Source organism: Diachasmimorpha longicaudata, chromosome 13 (genome assembly GCF_034640455.1).
Source record: "Diachasmimorpha longicaudata isolate KC_UGA_2023 chromosome 13, iyDiaLong2, whole genome shotgun sequence".
In the NCBI taxonomy this organism is placed as follows: Eukaryota; Metazoa; Arthropoda; class Insecta; order Hymenoptera; family Braconidae; genus Diachasmimorpha; species Diachasmimorpha longicaudata.
This window is the reverse complement of record NC_087237.1, coordinates 2,436,373-2,463,796: the sequence shown is the minus strand read 5'-3', so window position 1 is coordinate 2,463,796 and position 27,424 is coordinate 2,436,373. Positions and strand designations below refer to the sequence as shown.

Sequence of the window (27,424 nt, the reverse complement as noted above, 5' to 3'; positions counted from 1 at the left end):
GCTGTTTTCAATAGTTTCCTTGGAGGAACTAACCAAAAAGACTAAAGGGCCACATTAACAATGGTTCTACTCATGCACCTCTGTTTAGACCCAAGAGAACAGGGCATACACATCACACCCCGAACGTCTTAGAATTTTCACACATAAAAATGTTTTCCAATCTCAAGTGGAACCACGAGAATAAAAGAAATACAAATCTTACAAAGATTTATTTAGTCCAACTAAATTTATTTTTGATAAATAGTTTGAAATGTAAACTCTAATAATTTTAAATCCTTTTTGAAAATAAAATTTTGATTAAAAATAGATTGTTGTTCGCATGGCAATTTCCACGTGGGAAAAATTTTTGAGTAAAAATTAGACCTTTGGAGGGCGAAACGTAGGACGAAATGGTGATCAACCACTTTTTAGGTCAAGTTTTGTTGGAAGAATTAGACTTGGGAGGTTAATTTTTCTGATTAAACTAGCCTTCATCCCTCGTTTCGTCCCCTGAAAGTCTAATTCGTACCTGAAATTTTTTTTCGTGAACTTGTCGACCAGCAAAAGCCTACGAAAAAAATATAGAAATTAGCGAGTTCGTCGACCTAGAAATAAATTTCACGAACTTTCGTTCTAATTTTCCGAATAAAGCAATGGAACACACCTGACCTCACATCTCATCTAATTTCGAAAGCTTTCTTTTTATCGAATTGAAATGAGGACAAGAACAATCAGACATTTGGAATTCGAGTCAGGTTTATCGTTTTACCATCGTGCGATTTACAAAAGTCTACTTGGCTAGCTTTTCTCACATCTATCCTTCTCTTTCCCCCTCTCAGCTCCTCCATTGGCTCTGGCCCACAAGAGCAGACGTGAAATTACAGTTACCGTACTTTTCTGGAAAAAGTTTGCTGATGCCCGACACAATCCAACCGATCTCTTCTACCGAGTGGAACGAAAAAATTCCAGTCAGACTTTTCTCTACTTCTTCCTCAAAAATTTTTCCAACCCTTTTATTATCGTACCTTCACCCTTTTGCCGGATAAAAATAGTGGCCATCTACTTTGGCTGAGCCTTCGAAACTTTTATTATCGCGTCAGAAGTTTTTTACAGCTTCGCCGGTGAAATTTTCTTCGTCGTGGGTTAATGCTGGTGTCGGATCAGTGTACGAATTTATGTCATTCACGTTTTTCATAAGTTTATGAGCAATTGCTAGGTCGGATGTCACCGCTGGTTGACACCAGCTGCCAGCGAAAATGAGGCTAAATAAAGAAACCTGTGAGAATCAAAAATAAATATTCGCCGGGGCGAGTTAATTAAATACTAATTATTATTAATAATTAATGTGGTAATATATTTTCCCTGGTCTGCTCTTTTTTCATTTACAGTAAACACTCACTATTTATTATATTTACTATATATAATACTATTTTAAAATACTTTTACAATAAAAGTTAAGCTACGCAAGTAGTGCAGGGCAAGTGACCCTCTGGCTAGTAAATGTACTAGACCCCTCAAGGGTTTTTCCCACTTCATCAATATTAATCATCTCATCATTCAAATAATTTCTGCTGTACAATTTTCGTAACTTCTGGATTATATCGGACAGTCACTGCAACTTTATATCTGCAGGTGCTCCCACTCTGGAGTCCCTTTAACTCGCAGTATATTTCAGCTACATAATTCACTAACGCATTCTCCTTACTTAACAAGTACGCCGGATCAACTTTCAAGTTGAATGAAGTTGAAGTAATTTACAACCCAGTTTACAGTTGTACTCAAACTGTGGTAAAGTCCCTGAGTGTGTTTTACCGCTTGAATTAGTTTAGCCTAGACGCAGCGAAAGTATTACCCCCAGGAAGTTGCGCATTGAGTTTTGAAATTAATTTTTACTGCCTTTTGTTTCATTTGTTTGGTCTATTTTATAAATGAAAGCTCCCCTCACATTGATATCCTAAACAAAGCACAAATGGAACCCTTGAAAATTCTCCGCTGCATTTTCCCTCGATTTCCCCTCACAGCTTTAAATTCCTGTCTTCTCCTGAATCCAATCTCGGAAGGCCGCAACCTCGGTGTAGGCTCCAGGGTATCCAGGCCTGGCGCATCCATTCCCCCAGGAGACTATTCCAGCGAGTCGGCCATCAACAGTCAGTGGACCCCCCGAATCACCCTGGCAGGCATCCTTGCCGCCATTAGGGTAGGCAGCGCAGATCTGCCCGGCAGGGAGACCCCCGAAGCTCTTGTAAGCTTCGCTGCAAGCTTCCTTGGAGACTATTGGGACACTGACCAGGTTCAGGACTTCAGGAGATCCACCTCCCTCGACAGTGGCTCCCCAACCGGTGATGACTGCCCTGATGCCCTGCTCAACTGACTCCTGGTACTTGAAGAGGTCGACGGGGCGACGTGTGTCGTCGAGCTTGAATGGAGTCTGGAGTTTTATGACAGCTACGTCGTTTATCGGGATGCCGTATATGTTGGATCTGTATTTCTCATGTTGGATTATCTGTGGACATGGGAAATGATATCAGAACTTTGTAACATTTTAACATTTTTTTTTATGGAGAAACGTCTGCCCATGTTGGGTCAAGGTTCCCTGGCAGGAGATGAGGAATGGCCGACAGTGGGCCGACATTTGGCCGATTGTCGGCCATTCCGACAACCGACCGACTGTCGGAATGGGCGAATCGCCGACAGTAGGCCGACATTTGGCCAATGCTGGCCGACAGTCGGCCGACTGTCGGCCATTCCTCATCTCCTGTTAGGGTTGCCGCAACGTTACGGGGCCGGGTCAATGTTAGATGACTGTATTTTACCTGGGCAGCCCTGTGAAGAGATCCCCCACTGCCTTTTCTCGCAGTCCCCGCACGAATAGTGACTTGACGGGGCGAATAAACAGCGCAATGGCCAGCGGTTAATACCCATTCCTTATCAATGATAATGCCACCGCAGAAGGCAAAACCGTTAACCTGAAGGGATACTTGATGCGGCACCTCCTGGATTGTCGTTGGCTCACCCCCAACGATACGTCCATTCGGGGTGAATGGATTGATACGACTGTACCAGGGGCTTGCGTTCGCTGCAAACAGGATATCGCACACGTTGAATCAAGATTGGAACAAGGGGAATTGATGAATGAGTAATGAGACCGGTCGGTTCGATCGATAACATCGTAGTATCGTGAAACAGGGCCCATCGGTTTGATTGAACTTTATTTGAAATTGGGAGACAGACAGAGAAAAATAATAAAATCTCAGTTTAATTTGAAAAAGTGTGACTTTCTTCAAGTTCGCTTTCATAATTACTATTTAAATTTGGCGGGAAAAATAAAGTCAAAATGAATTCAAGTGGTTGGACCGAAATATGATGGGGGCGAACATTGAATGGAGTGGGGGTTCAACTTCAATTAAAAATCTTTCCTCTTAACTGACTCACCGAAGCCAGCGATGAGTAAAACAATCCTAAGCAAAAACTTGAACATTATTTCACTCGTTGGATCTCTTCACTGAATGTTTTCACTCAATTTCCATTGACATTTATAGCTGGAAATGCTGATTATATCAAGTTTTTTCCACCTCATTGTCTTATCCATCATCTTGTACTGCATTTTCCATGCAATCGTCATTGTTTTTCATCCGTCAGATTCATACTTTGTGGCACTCGTGGCAGATAATACTCGAGGAATCGTGCGATATCATTGTGATAACCCGATCGATGTCAATTGCTCATATTTTGCGTCTTGAAAAATTGAATATCAAGATTCTATTGTTGAAAAGAAATTAATCGACTACCTGTTTTAGTTCACAGCACGATAACAATGAGCATTCCACGTGAGTTCCAACCTTCGATTCTCAATGGAGTCTCAAAGAGCTTTTCCGCAGTTTTAATTTTTTTTCAAATAATTAATGGATTAATCAAATTGTTAATTTAAATTAACTTCCCCAATACATTCTAAGCTTCAAATTCCGCCTTAACTCGACGTGAAAAAAAGTCGCAAAGTCCATTAGCATTTTTTTTTAGTATGAAATCATTAACAGTCTGTGTCTGATATCGATCGGTCATTATCTACTGAATACACGGTGTCCGCGCGATTTCTCATATTTATTATCCATCAATTTAGCGCGCGAGTCGCTCTCGATAATTGTCTATAACTCTCCTGTGAATTTCGCGAGTGTATTTCGGTAGAAGCAGCCATTATATCAACGTTATTGTGGACTTTACAGGGTCCAGTGAGCAGCTAGGGAGAGGGACACCCCCTGTAAACAAAGCTGGAGAGTTTAGATTCCAGTAATGACCGATCATGAGGTCGATTGTTGGATTTTTAAGGTCAATTGCTAATCAAATTTCCTGGGTAATCACTGTGACACTCGGTGCTTCAGATTAATCGATGACAATCGGGTCATTTTGGGGGACATTGGTTGATAAATTAATAGGAATAAACACCGGAGGCAGTACGCAGATTATTAAATTAGTCGGTTATCTTGTGTTCCATTTTTTCATTAATTTTTGTTTACTTTTTTTAAGTAAAAAATAATTATAATGATAATCGTAATTGTTAAATAGTAGAGGCTGTAGGCATTTAGTTATAAATTGTAATATTCATTAATTCCGGTGATAATCTTGTTGCAAATCCCTCACGTTGTCCTTTGTTAATGTTATCAGTCGTTATGAGTCAGTTGACTTCGGCTTCTTTCTAAACTTGGCTTGACACGCGTGGAATTCCTCGGTGACATCTCTGCAGATATTTGAAGAGGCGGAATACGCTGTTGAGGGACAAATTAATTAATCCACAAGTGAAATATCAGTTGATTGCCAATCGGTTTAAATAATTGTAATTAAATAAAAAATCGGCGGGAATTCGATTTTTCATATTTTTGAAGATATATGTTTTTCCGTAAAGGTACCTAGACTGGCGGCTGCCACGCCAGCAACAATTCCACACAACTTGAACCACATCCTGAAGTTGGCCCTCCCAAAATCCGCTTGTCACTGAATTTCGACACTGACAATTGGTCTTGCAGACCTCTGCCAAACGCTGACTGTCACCACAGCCTGATATCACCCCCTGGGGCGCCCAAAAAATACCCCACTCTTCGCCATTTTGTGGCAATGTGCGTGCGCAGCTGAGCTTTCTTTATGGTGCACTTGTAGATCGAGGATTCCCCCATTTCTCCGATATCGATGTCGTTCGTGACATACGATATCCGTCAGTTTAACACACGATTTATATCGCTTCGGCGGTGTTGAGTGCCATCCAGGACCTTATCGGCTCTGATAAATATTGTCGATACGTGAAAGTCTTTCTTTTGATTAAATTTCTGGGTAAAAATTTTGTATCTGATTTTATAAATAAAATTTCGAGCTCCTTATCATTATTGGGGGATTAAAAAATGTAAATAAAATCAGTGGATTGGAAACAGCGGATGTCCAAATAATTGTTGTGCAAATAATTTTATTAATCCGTTTTACTCTATTAACAATTTTTATCAGAAGAATTCAAGGTCTTCTTATCAGGGAGTTTTAAAAAATGATAAAATTACCAGATGTAAAACTGTGATCGTCGAGAGTATCCAGTCAATTTTATTAGTCGTTGTATCACATGATATTATACAATGAAATGATAAATGAATCAAGACAACATAATTAAACACCGGAGTTTCGTTTGATCCAGCGTCGATAGAATGCGATTTCACTGTAGACCCCGGGAGATTCTGGATCAGCGCATCCCATACCCCATGAAACAATCCCAGCGAGACGTCCATCGATGGCAAGTGGACCACCCGAGTCACCCCCGCAAGCGTCTTTACCCCCTTCTGGATAACCAGCGCAGATCTGACCACTCGGTACGCGACTCAGATTAACGTAGCACTTGGATTTTGAAACGATTGGCACCTTCACCAGCCGCAGCATGTTCAGTTCGCTTTTTGCGATGATCTCATCACCCATTTCACCCCATCCGCTGACGACACCCATCGAGCCGACCACTGCCGCCTCTCCTTCATTGTACAGACCAATGGCCTGGACGTTGTCGTTGAAGACGAAGGGTGTCTTGACGCGGACGACAGCGATGTCGTTAATGGGAAGGACATTGAACTTCAGTATGTAGCGCTCGTGGAGTTTGTACTCAGCAACAGCATGAACTGAACCACCTTCAGAATGATCATCGGTGCCAACGCGAATGGTGTAGTTGTCCGCAGATCCCTCCATGCAATGAGCAGCGGTGATGATCCATTCAGAGGAGATGATGCTCCCTCCGCAGAAATGCTCATCGTTATATTGAACGCTGACTTGATAGGGAACCTTGTCGATGGGCGTAGCATCACCACCTACGATGCGACTGTCGCCATTGACAGGGGCGAAGGGGTGGGCTGAAGGAGGGAGAACACGTCAGTGTCTTGGATATTATTTTAATGATTATTTTTCCTATGCAAATTTCAGCCAATAGAATTGCACCATTTTTTGATATTTTGTATAGTCTACCCCGAATTTCAGCGATTATTTTTCCCATCCAAATCTTGGCTAATAGGATTGGACCATTCGACGTTATTTTGTATAGCCAACACGGTATTTCAGTGGAAATTCTTGGAAATTTCACTGGAAACTTTTCATGTTGTCTATATAAAAAAAAAATGATGAAGTAATCCTCAATTGTATCTGACAGATTGGATGGCAATTCGTTGGAAATTATGTCTCATGGTGCAATTCTATCGGCCAACATTTGGATGGAAAAATAATCCCCCGAATACCACTCGAACTTCGAAATTATCTGATATTTCCCTCCAGGTTCCCTACAAACAAATAAGCTTGTCATGTTTTCCAGAAAAATCACTCGCTTCGCACTCGTAATTTTTAAACTGGAAAACTTGACACGTTCATTTGTTTGCAACGAACCTATCCGGAAATATTCGATAATTTCGGAGCTCTCGTGGTATTATATGTGAAAACTATACTGAATGGTCGATTGATCGATCTTACCAGCTGTCACAGCAAACCCAATCGTCAGTACTATGAGCCTCAACATTCCGAGGGATTGCGATTCCTAACTGATTCGAAAAGACTCATTTCTTGGACTTATATACTCCGATTGACAATTATAGATATGTAGAATGTATTGTCGTATCAGATTGCAAGACTAAATTCTCCAGTATCTACGAGCGATCCGGAAAAACCAGCAATCGTCGAGATTTTTATCGGCTGGTCGCCACTTGGGAAGACCAATTTTAAGTGATTCAGAGGAGCTTCGACGAAATTCTCAACAATTTTTAACTTCCCGATAGGAAGTTATTGGTTTCACCCCGAAAATAAAAAATCGTAATTTTATGAAATGTCGACGTTTCATGACCAGGAGAACACCCCCCGATGATTTTTAGCGTGACGTCTGTGTGTGTGTGTGTGCTCACTTTTTTTCGTTCACGCTCCCAGGCGAACGGTAAGCGCGATCGGAATGGGGGTGGTCGCGATCGATAGATGTCATCGAGTACAAGATCGGATTAGTTTGGGAGCGAAATCCTCCACCCGTTTTTGAGTTTTTTCAAAAATAAGGATTATTTTGATCTTTCAATTTCTTTCGTTCACGCTCCCGTCCAAGCGCGTGATGCGATCGAGGCGGTTATGGTCGCATTCGATGGCCATTGACTTGGTCAAGATCACATTAGCACGGGAGTGAAATCCCCCCACCCCTTTTCGGAATTTTTGTTGAAAACAATGGAAAGATTGACAACTGACATTATTCGATATATGAAGCCTATATTGAGCTGTCATTCATGGTCCCGCGAAAACGCATAATGCGATCGGAATGGTTTTGATCACGATCGATAGGTTTTGACTTGGTTCGGATCTGATTAGGTTGGGAGCGAATTCCCTCCACCTCATTTTGAGTTTTTTTTAGAAAAGAAGGGTTAATTTTGGATTTCTTTCGTTCACGCTCCCGCGCAGATGCGTCCCCCGATTGAATTGATTTTGATCGCGATCGATAGGCATTGACTTTGTCTAGATCCCATTAGGACGGGAGTAAATTCCCCCCACCCCTTTTCCGTTTTTTTTAAAGTGAAATCCTCTCACCCTTCATAAAACTTATGAACGAGGGTGTCCAAATGTCTAAGTTAATATTTCAGCCTATCGGGAAGTTGGTTACGAGGCTCGTCAAGGGCCGAATAAAATAAAAAATCGTGTTACGAATCGTGTTGAGAATTGGTCGGGAAGTTAGTAGTTCGACCCGTAACGGGTTACACCGACTCCAACACAACGCAACAACATTGGGAGCGAGCGTAGCGAGCGACCAACAACTCAGACAGATTTTTTTTTTTCATCTTTTGTTATCCCACTTGGTTTGGTGTTTAGTTAAACAATGAATGGTCACTCGGTAGAAGTGAATTTATTAAAAAAGCATAATTGATATTCATAACATAATCCTCAATGTGATTGAGAATGACATGGTATGATGACAGGTACACTTGGTATAAACGATATTTTCCAATTGAAATCCTCAGACATCAGAATTTTGCCGGATCCAGGAACGGTATGATGCTACTTCCGTGTATACCCCAGGATTTCCACGCTGAGCGCAGCCGTAGCCCCAGGAGACGACACCAGCAAGTTGTCCGTCAATAGTCAATGGACCACCGGAGTCACCTTGGCAGGAGTCTTTACCTCCCTGTGGATAGGCAGCGCAGATTTGTCCATCAGGAATGCCTCCCCTCTTGCCGTACTGTTCATAGCAATTTTCCTTGGAGATGATGGGCACCTGGACAGTCTGCAGGATTTTAGGAAGTCCATAGCTTGTGTATCCCCAGCCGGTGATAGTTGCCATAGCTCCAGGAGCCGATGCCTGTCCCATTCCGTACAACTTGATTGCCTGACGAGTCTTGTTGAAGACGAAGGGCGGGGTGATACGCATGAGGGCTATGTCATTGATTGGATGATAGTGCAGGTCAGTACCATAGCCTTTGTGCTTGACGATCTGCTCGACCGTGTGGACTGAACCACCTTTTCTGGAACTGCTGCTGCCAGCACGGATGGAGTACTGCTGAATGTCTCTCTCCGCACAGTGGCCTGCGGTTAGAATCCAGCTATCGGAGATGATGCTGCCGCCGCAGTAGTGATAACCAGTCAACTGCAAGCTGATTTGGTAAGGAGCTTCCTCAATGGTCGTGTCTTCGCCACCGATAATGCGCCCATCGGCGTTGGGTTGACCTTCGAATCTCACAGGATCCGCTGAAAGTTGATGATTCAATCATGAAATTCAATCAGTGATCGTTTCTGAATTTTCATTCGTTAAAAATTGATAAGAAAATTTCTCACTAATTGATGCCCTAACTGACATCAGTTAAGACAAATTAAGAGCTTTATCGAATTAATCGGATTTTTTTTACTCACCAGCAACCACTGCCAAGATGACTGCTAGGGGGAAGAACCTTAACATTTTCATGTTTGCACTGACAATGATGCTGAACAGTTTGAAAAGCGACTTATATATAAAACTGTGATCGATTATCATCGGTCATATTGAGATCTTATCATAATTCTGCGCTAATTAATTGAACTATCTGCTTGACTATTTCTGGCACAGATTTATCGACATCTTAAGGTGACCAGATACCTCGGGGCTCTTATCGTGGGTTGACGTAACGAGGTGGGTTAATCCTATAACTAGTCCGATCGGCAATTGGGTTATCGTGTGCTCGATGTCGCATGAGAATTATTTCCTCGTCGTGAGTGAGGAAGTTGTCATGATCGAATGCGAAATAATTGGAGTGATACATAACACGAAGGATTGCATAATTCGTGAAATCCATATCTGTCAATATTATTGTCGATACAAGTGGCTTTGGGACTCTCCCAAGTCTTCATTTCGATAATTATTAAATTTGAAATCGTAGATTTCATCGGCGATAAACGTGTGGGCTTCTTGATTGACCACAATCAGCGGGTAAATCACCGTTATCTAGACTGTTAGATGAATGGATTTTCCAATTTCTCATTTTGACAGTTATCACACGGATTTAAGGTCGATTAAGGCTGAATGACGGTGAGATTTTAATTGTTTCTGTGAATGAAACACGTGGAGTAAATAATGGAGTGGTGAAGTGATTCTCACTACCGGTCTAATCAGATCACCGAGTACTCAAACTTTGAACGTATGATTGACAGGGATTATCAATCGGCGTTATCAGAACTGTGACAGTGTCCATCAGCCAGTCGTTTCAATATTATGACGCAGAATATTTTCAAAAATTTAGAGACCCAGTTTGATAAATCAACAAAACATTTGTCATACATTTCCTTGTATTTCACCTGGACAGTTACATCCAACAAGAAGTCAACTATAATTCATTAAACTCCACTGATAGACTTGATCCAGAAGCGATAGGCAGCGACTTCCGTATAAACCCCAGGATTTCCTGGAACAGCGCATCCATAGCCCCATGAGACAATACCAGCGAGACGTCCACCAATCGTCAGCGGACCACCGGAGTCACCTTGGCAGGAGTCTTTTCCTCCCTGTGGATAAGCAGCGCAAATTTGTCCATCAGGAATGCCACCCCATGCCTGATAGCTCTTATCACAAGCTGTCTTGGAGACTATGGGGATCGTGACAACTTGCAGAACCTCAGCCGTTCCATTCTCAGTTCTACCCCAACCGCTGATGGTGCTGGTGGCGTTGGTACGAGCTGTCTCACCAAGACCAAAGAGCTTCACTGCTCGCTGAGTCTTGCTGAAGACAAAGGCTGGAGACACCCGGACCAGTGCAATATCGTAAACTGGAATACCAGCGTCAGTTGAATTGTAACCTTGGTGTCTTACAATTTGCGTTACATTGTACTTCGTTCCATTCCTATTGTTGAAGGAGGAGCCAGCCCGGATGGAGTAGTAATTTGTCGAGCCACCCACGCAATGTCCAGCTGTTACCACCCAATTCTTCGAGATGATGCTGCCACCGCAGTTGTGACTGTTGGCGAATTGAAGACTAATCTGGTAGGGAACTTCCTCGATTGTTGCATTCCTACCGCCGATAATTCGATTGCCTGAACCGATAGGTTTTTCAGGGGATGATGATCTCAGGGGATCACCTGGAATCAAATCATAGGATTGTACAGGATTTACGAGGAGGATTTGCATAGTCATTCGAGAATTATATTTACCAAGTGCTATTGTGGATATCGCCAAGAGAATAACGACCTGCATGATGGATTTTCGAGGAACTGAGAGGATTTCGCAACAATCTTGCCTTTTTGAGGAGAACTGAGGGAGATGCACTCGACTATTATCTGCACTTTTTTACAACTCTTAAAAATCTATGCACTACTTTATTATATCGATAGAAATAGTAATCTTATCGAGGGTATTGTAGATCATTCAGAGATAATTAGATTTTTGAATCGGCAGTGAAAAATCATAATCAGAAGAAACGCAGAAAGACGTGGATTCAGAATTGACTTCGATTCAAGACGTTTTTGGTGGCAAAAAGGCTGGACATTGCGTTACGATTGAGTAATTATTTCATAATATTCAAACTCGCTCTTGTCGGATGTGGGCGTGACAACGTGGATTTATCCGGAGACTAGTCCCGTGCACAATTCGATTGCCCTGCGCTTTACATGAGAATTATTTCCTTCTCATCGATTGAGGAAGTGATGATAGTTCAATGCAAATCAATTGAAACACGACGCAGCATGAGTAGTTCCATTACGCAATTTGCGGACAAAGTTATATCTGGAATATTATTGTCGGCGATGCAAATTACTGGGGTAATTTTCCGCAACGTGACTGTGATGGTGATGCAATCGTGAGGAAGATTCCAAATTTTTTCTTTTAAAATTTAGTTGAAATGTACTGGCCTCTCTAGTGAGATCAATTGTCTAGCACCAGAAAGATTGTTACAATCCACTTCGCTGTCCGACCATGGCAACGACTCTTCGACGTCTCCGACTAGAATAATTAATCCTCTGTCCATAGATGTGACATCAGGTTCACCTTACTGAAGTTCTAGTCGGGTTTCTTCATGTTGATTGGGTCCGCCATAAATGTTCGGGCCTCTTGACTCGATGAAATCAGCGCACAATCCGATTATCCAGACTATTTCGTGAACGAATCCGTCAATTATTCTTTCTCGCTGATATCATGGGGCATCTAGGTCGATTGATGTTGAGCGACGGTGATATTCTAATTGTCTTCATGAATGGACACTCGAGTGACAGGCTCAACGCGGTGGAATCGAGTCACCGATCCGTCATTGTTTGGACGTGAGATTGACAGGCGCCGTTAGTCAGTTACAATGATCGTCGATCCAATTTTAATTTACCTCAGCATTTATTCTTGAAGGCGTTTCATTTTATTCGTCTGTCTCACTCTCGCCGGGAGGAGACTAATGGGTTGTGTAGTAGTCTTTCTGGCCTGAAAAATATAGAAGAGGAATGGATGTTTAAAAAAAATTTAATAAATTTGAAAAATAAGGAATGTATTTCGAAAAAGTTGGCTGAAGTATCCTCAACCCCTTCGTCAAATATTCACCCCTGACCTACGGGTTTTGTCAGGCGGACCAAATTTTTTTCGGCCAATCCCTCAAGATTCTCACACGGCTCAGTTGGATTTCAACTTTTCGCTAACTTCCGAAAGCGAAGATGGTTTTTATCTGTTGAAATAGCCCGCGGGGATTCGCCCTGGAGTAAGCTAGTTATTCTTTTTCACTCCTTCATTTTTCTTTCCTCTTCCGTCTTCACCGGAAAGTTGAGTTTTTCAGGGAGACTCGAGGGTGAGAGACGAAAAAATGTCGGCGTTGAATTGTTACTAGTGGAGAAATTTCTGATAAAAATTATCCGACATTTCTATACAAGAAAATCATATGTCGGTGAAATGTATTAATTTTTTCCAATATTATTGATTATTTTTCCCACCCAAATTTCAGCCAATAGAATTGCACCATTCGACGTTATTTTATATAGTCAACACGGTATTTCAGCGGAAATTCTTGAAAATTACACTGGAAATTTTGCATGTTGATATATATAAAAAAAAACAAATGTTGAAGTAACCCTCAATTGTATCTGACAGATTAAATGGCAATTCGTTGAAAATTATGTCTCATGGTGCAATTCTATCGGCCAAGATTTGGATGCAAAAAATAATCCCCCGAATACCACTCGAACTTCGAAATTATCTGATATTTCCCTCAAGGTTCCCTACAAACAAATAAGCTTGTCAAGTTTTCCAGTTTAAAAATCACGAGCGCGAAACTTGACACGTTCATTTGTTTGCAACGAACCTATCGGGAAATATCCGATAATTTCGGAGCTCTCGTGGTATTATATTTAATAATTTCATTGTTAATGTCGTTTTAAAATTGAAAAAAAAAAACATTCTTTTCAATAGAAAAAATGTCCCCACTAGAATAATTTTTATAAAAAAGTTTTTCCGTGTAACAGCTCAGGTCGCCCCCTGGGATTCTAAATATCGAATGTCCAACTTTTGTGCTGCATAAATGCATGATGCAATTTTGCTCCGGTTGGCAGTGACTGCAAAACGCGCGTGACCCCGTGACCGGCGCGGATGGAGGAAGGACATTCAACCGTTTTTCCAGCCCCGCACCCCTGCCACTGGAAAATCCGACGAGCCGTAACTCAACGCGACACTTGGAATTAACGTTGAACTTAAAGTTAACACATTTTTTGTGGCTCTCGGGGTGAAATACGTGTTCATTAAAAATGTTGAGGGGCAAACATTGGGGGCCGACTGATGAAGCTTTATTGTGAAGGATGGGAATGCACTCGGGTAAATCCCACTTGCACTCGCACAGTTATGCCGTTAGCTGCAATTTTTTTTGATTTTGTACACAGCGAAAAATATCCAGTAAAAATGACGGAACAATTCACGTAACCCACAATAAGAAAGCATTTCTCAGTCGTGTACCATTTATTCTGATGAGCTTTTTGGTGATTCATGACCATCTTCAGAGGATAAGGGAACAGATGACCTTTTATTCAAAGATTTTTGTTGGATTTTTCATAAAATAAATAAAGAACAAAAGTCAATTTTATTCTCTTCTGAGTGTTGAAAGACATTTTTATGGGTTCAAATTCTGAGAAGTGTGAGGTATGATATTTAGGCTTGATTTTAAGTATGTAGACAAAGTGGAATGAATAGGACTCTTTGAGAGCATCTGACTAAAAGGTCCAGGGTGTTGTTTCCCTTTGTGGACCTAGTTAGTTCCTCTAAGGAATCGGTACAGAGTGGACGTGTCTTCCGAGCATAATTATTTGAGTTGAATCATAAAAATAGTTAAAAAAAAAAATAGTTTAAATTACTTATTGAATTATTATTTCTCATAACCCATTTCCAATAGTTTTAAAAACATGTTCTATCTAAATTCCCGAAGACTAAATTGTAAATCGCAAAAATTGTAAATCGCAAAAATTTAATCTTCTGAAGATCCGTTCGACTCTCCACTCCAACTTCTCCAACTTCTTCTAAATAATTTTTCCAAAATTCCTCTAAGAATTTCTCAAGGATATGTCGCTGACAGATATTTTTTTTGTGCAAGTCAGTTACCGGCAATTCGCCTGATCGATTCATACTACTGTTCCTCTCCTGTGAACGACAGTCCCCAGATTTGAAAATCGCGTGTCACCAGAAAATCCCTCTTGCCCAATATCTGGGTCTCATTTCTACATAATTTCTTTTTATATTATCGAGCAAAACGGATGCTAGCCAACTATTACCATCATCTCAAAGCCCAGTTCCCTTTATAGAATTACATATTGGTATTGATTTCAATGATCAATTTGTGTCATTACTTGCGCTCTATTCATCATTTCCCCAAGTCTGGGGTTGCGATTATTCCATGAAAGCACCTCGAATGGATAGCTGGTGGTTTTTTTTTTATTGGCTAGTCTCTGTCTGCACCGTGTGACAGCTTTTGATAAAAACTTCACTCTCTGTTGCAATAATAACCGCGCTCAGTATAATGTATGTCGATAGGGGGGAGAGAATTTATAGATGAGAATGGGGGTGGTTTTGACATTTGTATTCTTCAGTCAAAAAAAATTCCATTAATTTTAGTATGATCATGCCATGAGAGAGTTATGCGAAGAAAAAAAATAATAAAAAAAGGGAATGCTTGAATATTGTTCCTTCTGATGTATAATAATAAGAATTTTATCTTCTTTGGTGCTATATCCTGTGTTTTACACCTTCTCCTTCTACTCCCCTCTCTTAAAATATGAAAAATAGGTAATAGATTATAAATAACTTTTCAAAATTATTACTACTATTCTAATATGTGCGAGCCCTTTGCTGCAATTCTGGGCATTTGAGTAGTACACTATTGGCTTATTTATTTGTTTATTTATTTATTTCCTCCTTTCTTTATTGGCTTGGTTTCGCGTTGTTCCTCACACTCTCTCCTCTGCCTCTCTCCATCCTCCTGGGAGTTTGTAATTATTCAGTCTAATCCCTGATTTGCCCTCAACTCCTCTCGTCCCTCTCTCCTCTCGTCTTCTATCTGCGTCAGGATCCTTTCTATCTCCACTAGTCTTCTGCACCATGTCCTGTTGGGCCCCCTTCTCAGCACCTCCACTATAGTGGAGGGGGGGGGGTGAATAGAAGAAATGGCTAGGAGCCGGATAGCTCAGTTGGAAGAGCACCCGATGCATAATCGGAAGGTCCCGGGTTCAAATCCCGGTCTGGACTATCCATTTTTCAGTAATTTTTCTTGCAAAAATTATATGGAGAATTATCCTGTTCCCCTTCCTACCTCATCCAAAATCCTATCCAACGATTTCCTTTGACGTCACAAGAAATGTGGAATGCTATATAAACTTCCCGTCTTGATGATGCTCGCCGGACTCGGGGTCGGGGGAGTTGACTTCTTCCCGGGAGTTCGGGGGTTTTTCACTCGGGTGGTGGGTGAGGCCCTATAGGGCCTCTGGCCCACTTTGTCCATCTCCAACATCTCCAACATTTGCGAGTGTCTCAGTCATCGTTTCGTGTCATCGTTTCTTTCACTGTTTACAAGGTTTTCCGACTCCGTTTTACTTCTGCAGGCTGTGCAGCGTTGATTCACGAATCCCTTTTTCCCCTCTCCTAATGAAAAATAATATACATTAATCATTTAAAAAATGGATACGTATAATATTCATCAGCGTGAACATGGCTTCTGTCCAGCTGCACCGCTCATTCATGAAAAATAGGATTTCCGCGTCAACAAATTTAGTCGATAAGTAAAATAAATGGATTACTCGCGAAATTGGTCATTTAACCTCAATGTTCGTTGCACTAAACCAATACACCTAGCGGAACAAGTGTGTACGCGGCCTTTGACGTCATCGGCGTCGCCATTCTGCGTCTGGAGGTCGCGAGAGGTCAGGCTGGAACAACTTCCCAACGTCTACAAGCACATGGCTGTGTTATCCGTGGGGAGACATCCTGTCTACGACCAATTCATTATTTTCCTTCTTTTTTCCCCCCTCTCTTTGTACGTTCAATCCCGTGTACTTACACGACGTACTGTTAGAAAGTGACACTTGAAATTTCAAGTGATTGAGCTTTCGAATTTTTAACATTGTTTTTTTTTTATTGTAGAAGAGTTAGTTTCTGCGTAGAAAAAAATCTGTTTTAACAATATTTTTCAGAAATTCTTGGAAAATATTTATAAAAGATTCCAGTTTTTAATTTTAAAAGTGTAAAAAAAAAATGAAAATTCAATTTCATCTAATTTTTTTATAAAAATTAGATGAAATTGAATTTAGATGGAATTGAATTTTTATAAAAATTAGATGAAATTGAATTTCACACAGGGTCATCTAATTTTTATAAAAAAATTAAATTATTAAATAAAAAAAAATTAAATTAAATTAATCTAATTTTTATAAAAAAATTAGATGAACCTGTGTGAAATTGAATACGACGGTTGGTTTTTATATCGACGGGTTATCGCATTTATTTTTATGGAAAGTTGGCAGGACTCATGAAGATTGATAGGAGCGTACGATAATTGGACGTGGAACACAATAAATGAGGGTGGGAAACCAATGGTGGTGGATGGTTCAGAGTCTGTCAGTTTCGTGAAAATATTCGGACGATACAGGGGCTGCGGATGGCATTAATTTCATCATTTTACGCGGCGTTTTCCATTGTTGAGCCGTCATTCAGGGAAGTTATCGATTTAATTGGATTTTATTACGTCACGTTGTACGGGGCCGAGGGCAGGGGGGAGGGGGAAAGAAGTGAATATTTGCTGCTTACAAAAGGTATTACAACAAATCTAGCCCGATTGCATTTATGTGAATAAATAAAATACCTTGACCCCGATTATTCCTAAAGGGTTTAATCCCAATATCATCCCTAAAAATATAAACATCAAAGGGAAATAATAAGTAATTCTCGAGGACATCGTTAGGGTCATAGTCCAGGTCAGAATCAGAAATGTCTCTCGAATGTTTTCTTATTTATGAGTTATTAATTACCTAGAGGCATTCTCGTGACCCACATGCCCCACAATTATAATAACAATCCATCGAATTTATTTTCCCAGTTCGAATGTCGATAACAAATACCCGTGGTTTACGAGTGAAAAAACCTAGTGAAGGGATCTCGATTTTTTCAGGCGAATGTAATTCGCTGAAAATATTCCATCCGTTTTTCAAGTTCCAGTGGCGTACAGCAGCTTGTGCTCCCGTTTATATATCAAACAAGAACCTAATACTGACTTCAACCCTCGGGCCAAACAAAGAAACGTTTTTCTGAATTTTTTTTTTCCTGTTTTCAGTGTTCTTTCGAGGCAGACGAATAAAAATAAAAGGGAAAAAATTCGCTTTAAACTTCTGGTCGGACTAACAGTTAATAATAAAAAAAATCAGAGGTACGGACAGTCTCTCTATCGCCATTTACATATTTTCCGGACGTTTTAATTTTTATACCACTCCGCGGAGAAAAATATCAATCTCCGAAATATTTTTCCGATATAATGAGACATGATTTACAGAAACAAATTACATTGATTCAATTTCCAAGTGAATAAACAATTAAAAATATTTTTATTAATTGAAATACATGCAGTGAATTTGCATTTCTAGTAAATAATTAATTGGAATAGTTTATTAGTAATTAGAAATGAAAATTGTTGAGGCGCAGACGTGTGATTGTTTGATGGGTAGGATAACCCTGTTAAGCAAACGTGTCTGACATCAGAAGGACTGCCACTACTGCCACGAGGATTTGTACAGTGAGACACCAGCGACGATTGTCGGCTCTCTCGACTGGCACAAGAAGACACTACCGTGTCACGGCCACAACCGTCAGGCATTTCCGCTGGACAATTCAATCTCTTCTGTTGTGAATATTTTTGTGCGTCAAGCGACAAGAATGTTATCGGACATAATTCCCAGCGATTGACAATGAGAATTGTCGATTAATAAATCCATATCGTCCACTTGACTCTTGAGAGTTTCTAACTGCGACGTTTCTCACTTGGGTATTTCCCGCCTCGAAATCTCCAGATGTACTCAGGTGATAACGTTCATCGAACCGTTCGATCGTGCAGCAATTCATCCGATGAATTGGGTTACAAATTTCGACCGCCATCAGGGAGAATTGGACCCGGATCATCGGCATCCTACCACTCCATCAATTTCACCAAATTTATTCCTGAATCCATTTTTATTATAATTTCCATGAATAAACTTCGATAAAAACTCTGTAAATTTCAAGAAAAATTTTGAAATCCTGGAATTTTTCTCGGTCAGTTTTACCGCACTCGGTCACGCCCTAAATTATTTACATTTTCCAAGGGCTCAATTCTAACTGAATCAATTCATTTTATTCCCACTTCCGTGAATTGCCTTTGATTGAGGGCCACCGGAGCCTACTGACTGGGTTAAGGTTGCGACCGAGAGAATAATGCTCAACTATACCCGGAAAGTCAGACGGTGTGCAGGGTATATAACCGGGCCGACGTTGGTATCGATCCACTACCATGGACATTCCCAGTCAAACCAGGGAATTAACCCACCTGAACTATTATGTTTATTCCAAAAAAAAATTTTTCCCCCCAGTCCGTCGCACCGATTAGATTTTCCACCGAGAATTTCCCGAGAATTTTCCCCACTCGATATCACCTCGGAGTTTTCCCAATCGCCCGGAAGGACTTAACAAAATCACGGCACCCTAACAGGAGATGAGGAATGAGCCGACAGTGGGCCGACATTCGGCCAATGTTGGCCGACAGTCGGCCGACTGTCGGCCAGCATTCCTCATCTCCTGTTAGGGTAGACCGGTGAAAATGACGCAGCTCTACTACTCTTTTCGTGAATATCTATTATTTTTCCCCTCTTATGTAAACGTGCCACGGCTAGTTCAAAAATAGTCGGCCGATCGATGGCCTGTACCGCCGCACGTTTTCAACACTAACGCACACCTCATCGGCCATTATCCGACCTTACACCCGCGTAACGCAGCTCTTGTTTAACATACCCTCAACTATTCGTCAACTATTATTTCATTAAAATAAATAAAATATACTATAACACATCGATTGCCTTACCACTTCCCCTCGACCAACAATGTCTGCCCCACCATCAGGCCAACACTGTGCCAAGAAATAACGCAATTGTATTCCATTCCCGCAGGTCAAAATTACTGACCGCACCACGAAACAATTACAAATTCAAATTCGAAAGAATACCGTGATTCCATCGCGAAGCAATAATTATTAACACAAAATAATAATAATAGCAGTCGTAACAATATATTTTACTGAATATAATTAGTGTAATTAATTCCTCGAATGAGCGAACGCGAAAAAGCCTCGGCTATATTTTTTAAAACAAACATGATATTTCATGAAAGAAACTCGAGAAAGGGCCGAAGGATACACGTCACCTGGAGGTGAATAACCCCCTTCATCCCTCCGCCTGGAACCTCTCGAGTAATCCTCCAATTACGATGAACAAGTTTGCAGCCTCAGGCCGTGTGCCCTCCACGAGACACCGAGAATTTTTCATTCTTTCATTTTCACAAACATTGCGGAGAACAAGAGAACGCAAAAGTAGATTATGAATTTCCCTCTCGTGTTCCTTCATTTCTCCCTCAGGTTTATTCCTCCGGGCCTTTCTGCGATGACCGTGTAGGCCGACAGTTACCCTGTGAATGACATCCACGAAAGAACGAATGACATCCAAACAATCCTATTGACTTGTCCCGGAGTAGTCACGACCTGGGTAATAACAATAAGACAATAATTTCCAATGAACCCAACCGAATGTATTTATTAACCCATCACCGTAAAATACCTTCTAATTGCTCCCCCCTCTATCCAACAAATCCAGAAAAAGCCTCACGATTACCGAGCCAATGAGTTGGAGACCGAACGGTACAGGGTGTACACACGCCATAAGAGTCAGTTTGCACGAACGGGGCCAGGGGGCCAAGGCCGATGAGGGAACAAGGCGTAACTGGCGTCAAGTCCCCCCACTATCATCACCTGGGTTGACTGTCGGGTGAATGCAAAGCTCTTGGTGGTGCAGAAATGGCAGTAACGGTGGATTATAAATAACTGTGGGTAGCGGGTCTACAATACCACTGGCTACATTTCCCTCTCTCTCTTATTCCCCTTCGCCTCTCCCCCCCCCCCCTCCCCCTCCCCCCTTGCACTCCCTTTCTTCTCCTCTGTCAGTAAACCAAGCCGTTTGCCACAGGGCCATTATCATCGAGTATACAACAATGGTGGATATGTACTGACCGCCTCTAGGTACAGAGATGGAACTAACTCAGACGACTAGTTATGACGCCAATGTCCACGACCCTGTCTACTCCATCGGTGATACTCTAGATCACCAAGTTGTGGATGACCGTGTTTTCTGTTTGTTAGTTGGTTTATGTTAATTTCGATATTTTGCCAGAGTTCAGAATTCACTCCTGCAATGTTTTTGTTTCTGGATTTAGGAAATGTTTATTTTATTGTTACTGTGGGCCCTTTTCATTATGTTATAAACAAGAGGGAAAAGTCCTGGAGGGACTTTCTCGATGGAGATTGTTGAATTTTGGTTTTGGCCGAAGACAAAAGTCACTCTTTGGAGAGTTTTTATATTTTCGGATTAAGGAAAAGGTTTTAGAATTTAATTGTCGTGGGGGCCTTTCCTTCGGGACTTTCCAAAGGGTTTTTCCGGGACACATCTGGTGACCGAAGATGGTTAAGATAAAGTTTCTCTGTACAGTTTCAGGGGGTGCGTAATTTATTATAATTTATTGTAATAAATTGCAATAATTTATTATTACAATAAATGCAATAAATGGATGTGGGATTATTATTATTATTGCATTTATTGCAATAATTTATTGCAATTTATTACAATAAATTATTATTACTTGTATTGGCTATTAGTCTCTGATTAGATTTCGTAGGGTACAGTGTCTTCTTAACTAGTAGAATCCAAGTGTTATATTAAAGTTCAGTATCATAATTATTCACAGTGTGTTCTCATTTATTTTGTTCCTCATGTCCCACCACAGATTTTGCCCAAAATGCATGTGATGACCGGAAGAGTCGAGAAGGGAAGGAGGAATGGGTAAGGGTAGGAGGAGAAATTATATTGTCCTCTGAAGAGGAGTTTAACCTGGACGTCACAAGTAACGTTAAGTTAGTTTGTTGTAAGTCTTCGTTCAGAACAGATTTGTCTAGAGGCAAATCATTTAAAATAATAATCGGTGTTTAAGGTACTCAAAAGTGTTGGATTATTTAACTCGTATGATCTAATAGGTACAATTATTTATTTAATGAATACTGGGCAGTTATGGGAGGAGTTGAACAAATGGGAAAATTGATGTCGTCGTAAGTAAATGAAAATCGTAGACAAAAAAAAATTGCTATCAGTCTGAAAACTATACGGGTGATGGAGGGATGTTTTCCTAATGTCTTGTAATACCAGGTCACCTAGGGTCACCCGATGGAGGTCTCATGGGACTCGTATAGTGTTACGTGGGGGTCATTTGCCGTGGAAAGTACTCTCGCTCCATTCAATCTTTTTTCCCCAGTGTTTGGAGATGAAAATGAAGACTACTTTGGATGAAATCTGATGTCATAATACACAGTTGGAGTAGATATTGATCTTGGCCCTCCACCGAATTCCCTCACTTATTTATCTTCCAACAACTCGATACCCGAGTTGGAGGAGCGTTTGTTGAGATTCCTCTTGTCAATATTCCCGGAATTTCGCAAGTTTCAGCTCCACGACTGTCCAACAATCATACAAAAAACGAAATTGATGACAGGGATCTTCAGAAGACAAATTTCAGAAATCATTTATCTTTCAACTATTTTCGAAAGATAATATTTTGTTGAAATCTTTCAATGAAAAAAAAAATATAAAAAAAAGAGTTGCTTCCTAACCCTATCTGGGTTAAGAAGCAACTAGAAAAAATGATTATTGTCACAGAAATTTGTCTAATTGGCCTCCGGAGGTAGAGGATATACAACTCTGAAAAATATATACTTTAAAATCTTGATTCTTGGCATAAATTATTCTTTGAAAAATCAAGAAAGTTTTTGAAAGATTTCAATTGGAAATTATTGGAAATGGGAGAGTTATAATGATTCTAAACGTGTGAATATTATTTATTCTTTTTGTTTAATACACTCGAGAGGCACAACCGCTCTGGTTCATTTCCTTCCCAGGTAGGAAATCACCAATGGCCCAGGCTTCACCCAAGCTATTCCCAAGACTAGGTAAGCTTGGATCAGGCTTGGCATCCAAGCCTGGATCAATAGTGGATGAGCATTGGAATGTAACGTGGGGCCAGGCCTGGTGACGAGGGCTGGCCCAAGCTAACTTATTAAGGCTGGTCCAGGTCTTCGAACCAGCGCCGTTCCAGGCTCATATATTAAAAAATGCCTAGGCTTTATTCAAACAGTTTATAGTACTGAACATATCCAGATAAATTACAAATGAACCTGATACCCTGTGGCATTCGAAAACTTACTTGACACTTGTGTAACAATATGGGGTTAACAATTAGGCATAATACCATAGGACATTGCCACCCTTTGGTTTCACGTGTAAGTAAAATCAGCATGCCGCCTAGTTAAAAAGAAATAAATTTCAGCCAGTTCGTCAGTCTGGGCCCAGGACTGGTCGAGACGCTACGAACCAACGCTGAATGAACCAGACTTTTCCCAGGCTTGGCACAAGCTTGGTGCCCAGGTTTGATATCAGGGAAGGATTCAAGCCAGGGCTTTCTCTGGTGTGACTAGGACACCAAGCCTGGTAGAGTCTAGGATCACCAAAGCTTGATCAGCCTGGGCCAACCGTGGGTTAGGCCCGGGCGTGAAGCTTGGCGATTCCCTGGGAAGCATCATGAATTATCATACCCTCAACTATGCTGTACCTCGCAATTGCTACCAGCATTTGTTTGTCTCATTCATTGTCCTGGTTTCTTTAACTCGCTCCCTCAGTACAAGAGACGAGTATTTTTATATTTTTAACTGGCCTCCGAACCACTATTTTCAAACAAACAACAGTCGTCTTTAGAAAATGTCTATAAAAAAAATTGCATTCCAAAGATGTGTATTCTCAAGACACGTTTTACTGCGCGACATCAATGTCCTGGCAAGTGCATTTTTCACGAATGACAGATAATCCTTTACGACGCTACGTCATTCACATCCGTTCGGCGCTTTTCTCCTTTCGCGCGATTACGTGAGCTAAAAAGAACCGGAAAAGAGGATTCCCGCCAGTCATGCAGATAATTCAAATACTATCTCCATGATTTAGCGAAGATCCAAAGAATTTGTTCTGGACACCTGGAAGATCCTTTGAATATCACTCCCTGGATTCTTCCCCAGCCCTCCACGAAATCTTCCACAACACCATATATTTATCACACCCCACATTCACTTCATCTTATCCCAGCGGCAAAAATAAAAACAAAAATAAATCCCCGAATAATATCATTTCTCTCTGTTCACAGAGCTTTCGGAGAAAATGAAGAGCTGAAGTGGTCACCAGTCGACCGGTATTGCCCGCGGAATACACCAGCAACGAGCTTGAAAACAAACTCCAGAACAATTTCGAGCTGTTGAAAAAGCACGAGAAAAAGGAATAAGTGAAGGGAACACGAGAGTGGTATAGAGATGAGTGGGTGGAAGAGTTGAAGCAGAGTGTAAAAGGAAAAAAATCGGCAACCTGCCTCGTCTATCGCGACCAGCCACATTTCTCACGCTAAGGTAAATAGCCATTTACAGACACCAGAAGACAACCACCTGTGCGTCACAGTGTGCTTTAATGTTTCTTTTTAATCGAGGCTGTCGTGAAAGAAAAAAAAAAAAGCACTGGGGGGTGAGCTGCAGAAAGACGTGGATTTTTATGAATTTTTTTTTTTTTTTATCGATTAAGCCGTCCGCTTGTTCAGCATAAAAGTGGATGCGCACACGGCGGTCAAACCTTGGGCGATCATTGGCGCGTGTGATCTCGCGCTACGAGAGTTTATTCCTAGAACAATACAACCTGACGATTATTATTAAACTGCTGAGGCCCCTCAAGGTTACACATCTGAGGGCAATTCGTTCAGACCTTTCCATTTTTATTTATTTATTTTTTATTTTTATGATGTTACTTTGAGGTGAGAGATACGAGTAAATAAAATATTGAGAGTATTTCGAAGCTCGATGGCGAAGTTTCATCGATAAATCCCAATTACCTTCGAAATATCTAATTGACAGGTTAATTAATCGGACTATTCTCCAATGAAATAGTCCAGCATCCCTTCAGAGTGCGGCAAAGAGGTAAATCATTCGTAATAAAGGAAGCAGAAAGGAGGGAGTGAAAATAGGTCCCTTTTCATGCCAGCTCGGAGGGAAAACAAAAGCGGTATAAAAGCTCGGCTTGTTTCAACGTACCATATACCATTACGAAAAGCGTTGGTGCTCAGCATTGCCGAGAAAATTGTGTCCACAACGGATATATACGCGAAGAATGCGCCGGTCCTAATGGGGAAATGTGAGGACTGAAATCGGGAAAATTCTAGCCACCAGCAGACGGATGTTTATGATTTGGTGGCGTTGAGGGGATGAAATGGGAAAGGGGTGGGCGGTTGAACTGCTGTTATCGTAAAGCCTTGTGTTAATACTCCGGGTACGCTAACGAGTTGGCATTTCACGTGCTATTGAACGAGTACAAAACTGCATATCTGTATTCACTACTAATAGCCGACGATTCAGGAAAAAATAGGTGGGGTATTAAGATGTGTGAAAAGTTGGACGAGACTTTTAAAAAATATAGGGATTTTTTTACAGCTTAAACTCATGTCGTATAGATTAGTATAAAGAGCTTTTTGGATGAATACAAAGATTTTCACGACGGGAAATATTTCGGAAAAATTACGGAACTCGCAGTTGGCTCGGGGATTACGATCGATCGATCTATATTTGTTGATCGGTTGATCGATGGGGAAATTTTTCGCGACAGTATCGTAATTTTTCACAATCGATTCACCCAAAAATTATGGAACTTTTGGGGAAAATTCCGCTGTAGTTCCGTAAAATTTCCGACGGTTGGAGTTCGCTCAAAAATTACGGAAAAGATACGTAATTTTTCTTCAATATTTCCCGTAATTTTTCTCCATATTTCGGACACGAAGTGTCCGAGGACAATTTTAGAACATTTGCAAAATTAAATTTACCCCAATACAATTTAATTACCTCTAAGATTGACCAATTGACCCCCAGCAATTTTTTCGAGAATCACCAAGGACGTTCACTCAGTCAGAAATTTCCTGTTGTCACAATTTTGCTCGCGTTTTATTAAAATAAAACGGAAGAACTTATGAGACAGTCCTCACCTCGTACCATCCCCCCATCACAACCATATTCTCACTATTCTCTTCCTCATCCTGAAAACATGAAAGCGCACATGATAAGATGAAGGAAAATAAAGTCCACGAATGTTGGTGAGCCACGTGACGCAGTAGTATAGCCAGCGTGTGCCGCAACGCCCTGGGTATTGATCGGGCGAGGGCATCAGCTGTATGGTTGGCAGCATTGCCCGGCCTTTACCATAGACAACGGATAAATGCCGACATTCCCCAGAGGGAAAAGCTCCCACAAGATGATTACAACTGTTATTTGGTGGAAATCTAGAAACTTATGTCTTCAATGGTTCAATGGAAACTGATAAATAAAGATAATAAACATAATCTCAAGTGGAAAATATTTGTTCTTGGAATATTTCCAAGAAATCTTTGGAAGAATTTTTCCGAGATTATTCCGAAGAGCTTTTTGGGGATATTTGAAGATCTTCAGAAGATCGTTTACGAGTCTGAAAGATCTTCGGGCAGTTGTAAGACATTTTTTTTAGATCCGCGAATTTTCTTCAGTTTTGAATTTTTTCTAGGACCGAAATTAACGGTTATCCAACTGATTAATTCCAAATTTTCGAAATTTCGGGAATTTTTGATGAATTTCCTGGTAGACAAAGATACTCTGATTGTTCATCAATTTTTCCAGAATAAGAAAGTTGAAATAATTAATTTTTAATGAAAAAAATTTACTTAATATTGGATTATGGATAGGGATTGTCTCAATAATATAAAAAACGATTTAACTATTAACTTTAATTATTTATTATCGCACGCAGAAGGTATATCTTTCTGGTATGATGTCTCCAGATCAACTGACTCTTAGTCACCAAAGATTTGACACTCTAGACCCATTTGACAAAAGGCCCTTGTTCACTACATCCTTTTTGTTTCTTTTCTGGTTCTTTTTTTTTTTTATTATTAAACAGTTTTAAACCTGGTCGGTTTAATTTGTATACAGATGGTAGGATACAAGAAGGTCTTATCGTTTAAATTCTTATCGAACATTCTTCCAGAAATTCACCAATGATCACAATAGATTTTTTTTCTAATCCGGCCAAAAATTCCCCAGAATAGTACGGTGGAAAAAACTTTTGGTCGCATAATTTTTTAATCATTATTTGTCTAGCACCATTATACAATGAACACTCCCAGAGGACGTGTTCGATATTCTCCTCCTCGTGTCCACATTTACAGCTTGGCGAGCTGATGATCCCAACCCGCGCCAGTGATTCTGCTAGACTATGATGGTCTTTTCTGGTTCTATTTATTGAAATCATTCTAAACATTTCGATACTGTTTGGAGAAAAACTATAAAAATTATAACATACTGAGATGGACTGAAAAACATGAAAAAGAAACGTGAAAATGTAATTTATCGGAAATTTCCAGGACTGTTACCGAACATGTCAGTCGTTACCCGACTGCGGCGGTGGTTGTGGTTTCGGAAGAGTCAAGGGGATGATAGGACGTGAAAAGGCGAGGGAGAGGGTGCTTTATAACTCGGAGGTTCGTCGTCTGTTCGACTGACCTCCAGTGCTACACTAACACCTTTTGATTTTACGCTAGTACGACCCAGACCCATGGACGCCTAACACGAAGCCCACTT

General features: G+C 40.7%; 3 protein-coding genes, 1 long non-coding RNA gene and 1 other non-coding gene across 22 annotated transcripts in view; 2 read left to right on the top strand and 3 right to left on the bottom strand.

Annotated features, from left to right (window-relative positions):
* Positions 1-27,424, top strand: part of Phcl-1 (pH-sensitive chloride channel 1) — a 77,680-nt gene that overhangs the window by 8,511 nt on the left and 41,745 nt on the right. For all 17 annotated transcript variants that reach the window (XM_064132379.1, XM_064132383.1, XM_064132380.1 and 14 more), the window contains exon 2: positions 23,932-24,187. The gene's annotated coding sequence lies outside the window, so the exon portion shown is untranslated. The remainder of the gene's footprint in view (positions 1-23,931; positions 24,188-27,424) is intronic.
* On the bottom strand, positions 1,307-10,098 carry LOC135168632 (polyserase-2-like). Its single transcript, XM_064133012.1, has 5 exons — positions 9,352-10,098; positions 8,464-9,189; positions 5,628-6,344; positions 2,793-3,055; positions 1,307-2,482 (listed from the first exon to the last, which is right to left on the bottom strand). Exons 1-5 carry the CDS (start codon positions 9,470-9,472, stop codon positions 2,003-2,005), a joined length of 2,307 nt encoding a protein of 768 aa, XP_063989082.1. The 5' UTR covers positions 9,473-10,098; the 3' UTR covers positions 1,307-2,002.
* On the bottom strand, positions 10,243-11,274 carry LOC135168337 (trypsin-1-like). Its single transcript, XM_064132404.1, has 2 exons — positions 11,118-11,274; positions 10,243-11,045 (listed from the first exon to the last, which is right to left on the bottom strand). Exons 1-2 carry the CDS (start codon positions 11,158-11,160, stop codon positions 10,309-10,311), a joined length of 780 nt encoding a protein of 259 aa, XP_063988474.1. The 5' UTR covers positions 11,161-11,274; the 3' UTR covers positions 10,243-10,308.
* LOC135168344 (uncharacterized) overlaps positions 14,432-27,424 on the bottom strand; it is a 58,352-nt gene continuing 45,359 nt past the window's right edge. The window contains exons 3-4 of one of the 2 annotated variants that reach the window (XR_010300028.1): positions 16,230-16,492; positions 14,432-16,053 (exon numbers count right to left, since the gene is read on the bottom strand). This is a non-coding gene — a long non-coding RNA (uncharacterized LOC135168344). The remainder of the gene's footprint in view (positions 16,054-16,229; positions 16,493-27,424) is intronic. The other variant, XR_010300029.1, reaches the window with a different exon arrangement.
* Positions 15,588-15,661, top strand: Trnam-cau (transfer RNA methionine (anticodon CAU)). The gene has a single exon. It is a non-coding gene; the product is annotated as a tRNA-Met (tRNA).